The sequence below is a fragment of the Hevea brasiliensis genome, chromosome 14 (assembly GCF_030052815.1).
Source record: "Hevea brasiliensis isolate MT/VB/25A 57/8 chromosome 14, ASM3005281v1, whole genome shotgun sequence".
NCBI classification, from domain to species: Eukaryota; Viridiplantae; Streptophyta; class Magnoliopsida; order Malpighiales; family Euphorbiaceae; genus Hevea; species Hevea brasiliensis.
Window position 1 is genome coordinate 83129720 of NC_079506.1, and position 8633 is coordinate 83138352.

The 8633-nt window shown below is 30.9% G+C and overlaps 1 protein-coding gene across 3 annotated transcripts; it reads left to right on the forward strand.

Annotated features, from left to right (window-relative positions):
- The first annotated feature begins 5802 nt into the window (after window positions 1-5802).
- LOC131172548 (60S ribosomal protein L23A-like) lies at window positions 5803-8208 on the forward strand. Of its 3 annotated transcripts, none has more exons than XM_058133537.1 (4): window positions 5803-6368; window positions 6467-6741; window positions 7393-7756; window positions 7966-8208. In XM_058133537.1, exons 3-4 carry the CDS (start codon window positions 7431-7433, stop codon window positions 8048-8050), a joined length of 411 nt encoding a protein of 136 aa, XP_057989520.1. In that variant the 5' UTR covers window positions 5803-6368; window positions 6467-6741; window positions 7393-7430; the 3' UTR covers window positions 8051-8208. The 3 variants fall into 3 exon arrangements, with proteins under 3 accessions (XP_057989520.1, XP_057989522.1, XP_057989521.1); XM_058133539.1 differs by lacking the exon at window positions 5803-6368 and having other exon boundaries at window positions 6390-6540; window positions 6619-6741; XM_058133538.1 differs by lacking the exon at window positions 5803-6368 and having other exon boundaries at window positions 6390-6741.
- The last annotated feature ends 425 nt before the right edge of the window (window positions 8209-8633 follow it).

The window sequence follows — 8633 nt, forward strand, 5'->3', positions numbered from 1 at the left end:
TGCTCTGTTTTGTTGTTTTCTGGAATTGGTCCATATATATATATTTGAATTATACTTGCTCCTTGTTTCTGTGTTTTCTTGTTTTCTGGTTATGTGTATATATATATGTATCTTGAATGCTTGTTTCTGTGTTTTCTTGTTTTCTGGTTATGTATATATATATATATGTATCTTGAATGCTTGTTTCTGTGTATATATATATACTTGCTCCTTGTTCTGTGTATTCTTGTTTTCTGGTTTCTATGTATATATTTATTACTTGCTCTGTTTTGTTGTTTTCTAGAATTGGTCCATATATATATATATATATATATATTCTTGCTCTGTGCTCCTTGTTTCTGTGTTTTCTTGTTTTCTGGTTCTGAGTATATACATATTACTTCCCTCGGCTTCAAGAATTTCCAGCAATTCTCAGTTCTCATCGACAACAACCAGCGTTCCATGAAAATTCTGTTTACAAATTTATTTGATTTGATTGGTCTACTGGCTGAATGGCTATTCTGCTACTTTAGAACTATATTGTTCTTTGAATTAAAGTAAATGTTTATACTGAGTAACCTGAAAGACAGATTCTAGTTTTATTGTTTTAATTTTTAATGACTTGAGCTTGAATGGTACTGAGAACATGTGGGTATTATCTCCATTATTTGTGTTGTTAGTTATGTGATTCAACAATAGTTTGATTTTTTTTTTTAATATAGTTGATTATGAATATTGATAAAACTAAGCTGTTTGACTACAAAACAAAGGGCAATATGTTATGATGTATTTTTTTAAAGGAAATTATTATTTACAGCTTCGATTTTCTATCCCAAAAAATATCAATCATTTAAGAATGGTGGCAGCAATTATATATATATATATATATATATAAAATTGCATTCTAATTTGCATTTTAAATAAAATATTGATTTTGATTATTAATAAGTTTAGTTCAGAACTATTTGTAAATACTATTAAGTTTTAAAATTAATAGCAGAATACAATTATGGAGAAATATGGTTCTAATTCTGAATCCCACCAATATTTGATATTGATAAATAGATAGAAGTATCTGGAGGCTTTAGTAAAGGAAGGGTGTATGGTTTTGGGTCTTCTATAAATTTTCAAACAAGTGGATCATTTACCTTTCGAACATGCACATCTGCATATCTTGGGTCATCTTTTTAGCCTGCGATGACACAAGAGGAAATTCAACAACTTATAGATGAAAAAGCCTCAAGAATGAGGGCAGAGATGATGGTAGAAATATTTGATCAGGTGCGAAAGGAGTTAAAGACCACAGGTGATACTCAGTTTGTATTATCTTCACATCCAACCACTTTAGACTCCACAAATTCATAGAATAATCTAGATAATTGACTATGCTATTTATGTTTCTACTTAAAGATATTATTATGTGTAGAATATTAATAGTACTTTTCTTGAATATGATCGTATTTTAACTTACATTTTGTTAATATTAGGTACTTTGTATAGATTATTTTACAATTTTATTAATATATGTATTTTAATTATGTTGATTAGGAAAATTATAATTAATATGTTGTATTTATTTATGATTTTGTTTGATTAATTTATTTTGCAGGGGTAATAGAATAAATTAAAAAATAATTAATTTAATAATAAATAATATTACTTTTTTACAGATTTGTGACGAATTAGCGACGGAATTTCAAAAACAATTTAAAATTTTAAAAACTATTTATAAATTATCGACGGATCATATGACTTTAGCGACAGATTTATTAGTGACAAAATTAGACACGAATTTGTAACGAATTAGCAACGGCATTTTTCCGACGACACTAGAGATAAAAAAATTTGTTCGGTGTCATTTATATTAGTGACAGCATATTCCGTCGCTAAATGCTAGTGATGACTTCAATTTTGGTGACAAAAATTTCTGACGAGTGTTTTAGCGATAAAAATTTATCCGTCACAAATCCGTCGATAACTCATTTTGCGACGAAAAATAGCCCATTTGCGACATATTTTTCCCGTTGCAGATGCTCTGTTTTTTTGTAGTGATTACCCAAAAAACCTGAATCCGTTTAATTTTATATATTTAATTAATAATCTATATAAAAAATTATTTTTATTAATAATTTATATTTTAAAATTTTAATAATTTCATAAAATATTTCAATTTTATTTTATATAAAATAAAAAATATAAAAATTTATAAATATTATTATAAAAAATATATATTTTATATTTAATTAAATATTTATATAAACGGGTTCGAATAACGAATACCTAACATGTAAAATCTAAATCCCATCTGAACCCGTCACGGGTATTAAATTTCAAATTCGAACTTGCTTTAAACCCGATTATATACTATTTAAACCCGTCCTATTAAGGTTTGGTCGGATCGGGCACCCACAAAAACCCGACCTGTTGCCATCCCTAAGATAGAATAATTGAATAGAGGTTAATTTGCTTTCTTAATTAATAATTGAATTTAAAACCATAAAATTGAGTCAATTAATTTTAAATTTGAAATATATATATATATATATATTAATTTAGTCAAAATTATAATACACGTGCTAGAAACATAAATTTAAAATAACAATTTAAATTATTATCCTTAAATAAATTATTACTTAATCCTTAAGGTTTTATAAAAATAATAAACAAATCTTTATATTTTTTTCAAGAATTGAAGAAAAAAAACCAAAGCATTTTAAAAAAAAAAAATATTTATAGGTTTACAATTTTTGAATATTTGTTGGATTTATTGATTTTGACTTCCAATTTTAAGGTGAGATATATTGAGAGATATAAAAATAAATTGATGGTTATTTTTGTTTTAATATATAATTGATTTTTTCTTTTTAGTTATTATTGTGGTTTTTTGAAAAGTATAGAGATAGAGGAGAAGGGAGAAGAGCAGAGAGATAAAAAAAAATAAAAAAATAAAAATAAACAAAAAAAGAGAGATAATTAGTAGAAAAGGACTAATATGTAACTTTTTTATAAATTTTGGGAAGTTTTAGCTATAATGAATCAATTTTATGGGTTTGGATTTTAATTGCTAAATTTAGGGATCAAATTGTCATTTAATAAATTATTCTCATCATCTATGTTACCACGATCAATTAGCATTAGGAATCCTAATTAAACTCTGCGGAGAGTATTAAACCTTCTCACAACTGGTAATGGAAATCCTCATGAAACAAGAATAATAAAATCCTTGGCAGTTGGCTCCCTATATATAAAAGAATGAAAAATAAATCCTTGGCATTCTCATTCCAGGCGCTGTAATTAATGTCGACCACCATGTCAACCAGGTCTCACAACTACAATGTATATGTCACTGCATGCTATTTGGGTTCAAGGGAAAACATGCCTCTTTCAACCTCCAACTTCTCTATAATGTTAAGTGTCCTCTCAAGCTTCGTCTCAGATGATCTCACAGCCTGCAGATTATTGCCAAAGGAGATCAAGAAAACCGGCAAACAGCGATCTTTCCCTTTCCCATGTCACTCTTTAACATCCGATGATGGTGCACCTTCATTACCGTCATGGGCTTCTATTTCCAGGATGTTATCTGACTTGAACATCCCCTTTACTTTAGATAGAATTCAATGGAGAGCAAGTCCAGAGCAGGATTGGGTTTCTTTAAGGAATCAAGATGATGTTATTAGACAGATACTGGGTTTTGCTCGTAACAAAGCGAGCATGATTTCTATTGTTAATGATCACCCTAAGGAGCTGACCTTGCTTGTGATAATTAAAAAGGTAGTAGTTGTGCCACACCATGAATTTGAGGCAATGGTTATTGCAAAAAGAGTGGAAATAACCCAGGAGATTAATGCTGCAATTGCTTGGGCCAACCAGGCGCCAAGTAGTCTCAGGAGTTTGCTTTTGAGTGAGATAAGGGCAAGTCAAGTGTATAGATCTTTCGAGTCATTAATAGATGAAGCAATAAGGGAATCATCGGAAGAGCAAGAAGGAACAGGATCCGAGCCAATTCCAGCGGCGACGTCATCAATTGAGGCATTAGAGGAAGTTATTTATGACGGTGAAGATTCGACAGGATCTTGTGCAATCTGCATGGAAAAGCTGGTAATCGGATGTCAAGTTACAAGCATTCCTTGCTCTCACAAGTTCCACAAGACCTGCATTGGAAGCTGGCTTAGGAGAAGCCATATGTGTCCCTTATGTCGCTTCAAGTTGCCAATTACTTAGATTTCCTTCATTTTACATTCGTCCAACTTTATGGTTAATTTGCAATTTGGTGAATAGTTTAATTTTCTTATTGTAATCGGTATTTTTTTTATTGCCAATATTGAGCACAATTTACATCATGTATAGATTAAAAAGAAAAACAAATAGACATGATATTCAATTATAAAAGAAAAAAAAAATTAACATCAAAAAATTTAAGTTTATTTGATTTTAATTACTCCACCTTATAAGGCAAAAAGTGAAAACATCTCCGGTTGAAGTTTTCAATTTAATAAAAAAATTAGATTATAAATTAATTAAATTATAGAATCATACTTAAATTAGATTATAGGTTAATTCAAAATCAATTTAATTTATTTTGCTCAATAAGAAAATAATGAGCTGTTACTTCATAGATTGGGATTAACAATTCTTCCATTTTTACCCATTAAATAATATTTAAGTACTCAAAAAATTTGTTTTAAATCATCAAGACTTCTATTAGAATTAAGAGTATGAACTATGATGGGAGTTGATCTCTAAATATCTGTTGCTAGTGTTCTTATTGATCTTGACATTCTCCTTTAATATCTCACATCATATGTAAAATATGCATGTGTGTAGATTATATAGAAATAAATTGTCTCATTCTTGTTACTAATCTATGCATTCTGTTTATTAAAAAAAAAAAAGAAAAACTAATTCAGTGTTGTCTTTATTGACAAAAGACCAAAAATTTTTGATGGTTTAATTGATGATTAAATTGATTTTTTTTTTAATTTTGATCTCAATTATATATGTGTACAAAATTGCATCCATGGATGAATATGAAATTAACAGTGGATTTTTAATCACTAGAAGAATGTGATAGGTTTTTTGATCCAACTAAGAAACTTATAGCCGATGATTTAATCCAAAATCATTTAGAGTGAAGAAAGAGAATTATTCTTATAAATTTTTGAGATAAGAAATTAATTAAATTGAGTTGAGTTAATACTGAAACATAGCTGTATTTACGTTTGTAAGAAAATTATAATTTTATAAATTTAATGAAATATTAAGGATTAATTCATTAGATTTTTAAAGTTGAAAGATTAAGAGTCTGTTTTCAAATTCATCAAGCAGAGATTTTAACTAAGTATATTTTAGTAGAGTTAAAAAATTTAAGAGAAAATTTAATTATTTTTTTTTACCGATCGTTCCGGTTACAAATCAGATTGGCGCAAATACGGATTATACGCGTCTTTAGAATAATAAGTTTTTGAAAAAACGTTTTTTAACCTTAAATTCAATGCGAAACGTGGCCTAACAGGCTTCAGGGTAAGCGAAGAGCGGGGACTCAGAAATATTAAGGATAAGCTCTACACCGCAAAAAAAAATCCTTGCCGACTCCAGAGACATATGAGTCTCTTGTTGTCCTTACGACCTCTACCCTCTTCACTCAACAATGGCTTCCTTTCAAAATTCGCCTTCCCTTTATCACACATTGTTTCCCAACTCTTTTCCTCAGGTCCTCCCTTTCCATGTACACTTATATCTGAAAAGTTTATATATAGTCTTACATGGGTTTAATTTATTTTGTTGTGTGTATAGATAGGACTGCAAAGGTATCATGGTTCGTTTCCTTGCTGTAGAAAAGGTATTTCGTTTATCATTCGTACTGAGCAATCATTGACTTACCCTCAAGGTCTGTTATGTGTTTGATTAATTGCCTGATTCTCTACTATGAACAATGTCATTATTAATCATGTGCACTTGGTTTCGCATACTGCGAATTCTGTTATTCTTATTGTTTTCATTCGTGTTTCCTTTTTTGACAATTTGAATTTTACTTAACAATGATATATGGGTTGCTTATAGAGTGACATTTCTTTCTATGCAGTGGCTTAATTTGTAACTTCAATTCAAGTGAATTTCAGGAAAATGTTATCCTTTGATAGCAGTTTGGTTATGATATTATGTCAAAGTGATTCTTTCTTTCTTTATTTATTTATTTTGAATGTCATTTGTATATATATGCCTGATGTTTTGATGGGTCAATATGAATAATTATTTTCTAGATGGTGTTTCGGTATGAAAGGATTCACTGCAGGTCAACTGCACAAGAGAAAAGAAAACTCTCTTCAGTCTAGTTGTTCACATAAGAGGCATAAGATCTACTGCCATGCTGTAGTTTACTCGATGAAAGGGTAAACAGTATAATGTTAAAAATGCAACATGTTGGTTCCTTAAATAATGATTCTGATATCCTAAGAGGACATCCTTGATACAGTTCAGTTTGCTGCAGAAATTGAAAAGGGATTGCTGTTAGTCACAGACAAGAAGGACGGATACTTATTCCTATATCCATTTGGGAGGCAGGTGAGTTTGCAATAGGTTCCATTCTTTTTTCCCTTTCTCATGTTGATGCTACTACATTGGTCCTTGGGATGTTTGCAGGAAGTGGTCATTGAAGGTCAGGACAAGGTCTTTAAAAATGTCGTTGAACCATTAGAAAGTGTCAGTGTAAATATGATCCCAACCAATAAACAAGATATTTGGCACTTTGGACCTCCATAACAGGTTTGCCATATTTGCTCCTAACACCTGATATATTTGTCCATATGCTTCTAGCACTCTTCAGATTCAAGCCCACTAGTGCTTCATCCCTCTTTTGATGATAACTTGTGACTCTGTAAAGGCATTTAGATATTTTGAAAACTAATTAAATGCATCAATGTATGGTGCTGGTATTTTTCAAAATGTATAACAAAAACTTTGTCTTAGCTATGTAATTTGTACAAGTGCACATCTTCATTGGCCAAAATGGTAATCCTAAAAGGAGAGGAAAGATACTGTATTAGGACAGAAAACTGTTTATCAGTAAATCATCATGATTGCCGGTCTTGAGTTTTGTTTAGGGAAAGAACAATTGGAAATATTCAGATATTATTAGAGAAAGAAGAAATGGAAATATTCAGATATTATTTCTAAAATTAAAACGATTTTTTGTTTTCATAGGCTATAATATTAGACAATTTAAAAAAAAAAAAAAACTCTGGATTGTACCTTTTTGCTCTGGCAGTTGATGTTTGTTCAGCTTATTGTGATTTGTTTTCAAACGCATTCTTGTACTCCTGTCTACTTTTTACCTCCTTTCATCTCATAAATATGCGTTCTGTATCTGGTTTTTAATTATTTGGTGCCCCAAAAATTTGTCTTCACTTCTTGCAGCTGATGCTACCAAAAAGACTGACCCTAAGGAGCAAGCCATGAAAGCTGCCAAGGCTGTGAAATCAAGACCAATATTTAAGAAGAAAGCTAAAATGGTCAGGACAGAGGTCACATTCCACCGGCCCAAGACATTGAAGAAGGAGAGAAACCCAAAGTATCCGCACATCAGAGCACCACCAAGAAACAAGCTGGACCACTATCAGATTCTGAAGTATCCACTGACTGCCGAGTCTGCCATGAAAAAGATTGAGGACAACAACACACTTGTGTTTATTGCTGACATTCGTGCTGACAAGAAGAAGATCAAAGATCTAGTGAAGAAGATGAATGACATTCAGACCAAGAAAGTCGATACTTTGATTAGGTAACTATGTATTTTGTAAGCATTTTGGTATTATTAAAATAAAATAATAAAACTAGCTTGATACTGCTTTGTTGATTCCTACTTTTACAGAAACTTAGCAATTAGTTTATTTATTTATTTTTGTTTAAATGGCTGAGATGTGGGACTGCACATGATTTACATTTTCCATCCTCTCAAGCGTAGCCTTACCTATTCTTATTCTAATGCAGGGCTGATGGAACTAAGAACGCACATGTCAGGTTGACTCCAGATTATGATGCCTTAGATGTGGCAAACAAGATTGGCATCATCTAATTATGGTTTTGTGGCTATAGATCACTAGCAAAGTGATACCAACATGTTTTGTTGACTGTTTTGTTTAAATTTCGGTTTTAACTAGCAAAGTGAGAACTATAATTTCTGTTTTAACTCTAATTCATTAAAAATTTATTTGATATGTCAAATTTTCAATCTTTTTACTGCATTGCTTTAACAAAGAATAGGGTAAAAGTTCCATTATTTTTCAATTACTCTGAAGGGGTTGTTTTGCTTGTCTTGTTAATGATGCATTGAACGACTGAGATGTAAATGCCAAGTTCAGGAAAGTCTTTGCCTAAGTAAGGCTTTGCTGTTGGCACTCGGAAGCCAGTTCTGTTTCTTTTGAATAAGGAGCTGGGCATATGATCTTCCTAGCTCAAGTATAATTAATTCTGCTGATGTTCATGTTACTTTTACTTTAATTGGAATGCTGGATTTGTTTTCCACCCTAGTAGCAGCAAGCAGCCAAAGTTTTTGAGTATTTTAGAATTTTATCCTCAAGGTATGACAAGCCAAGGGCCAATTCCGGTCCGATTCTTGGCCTTGGCTAGGTTGAAACGGAACTAGCCCTTGAGTAGCC

What these genes read in the sequence shown, in the direction of transcription:
- LOC131172548 (XM_058133537.1), top strand. Translation starts at nt 7,431, where the DNA reads ATGAAAGCTGCCAAGGCTGTGAAATCAAGACCAATATTTAAGAAGAAA. An exon ending in AAAGTCGATACTTTGATTAG is followed by an intron (nt 7,757 to 7,965) that starts GTAACTATGTAT and finishes ATTCTAATGCAG; the next exon opens with GGCTGATGGAACTAAGAACG.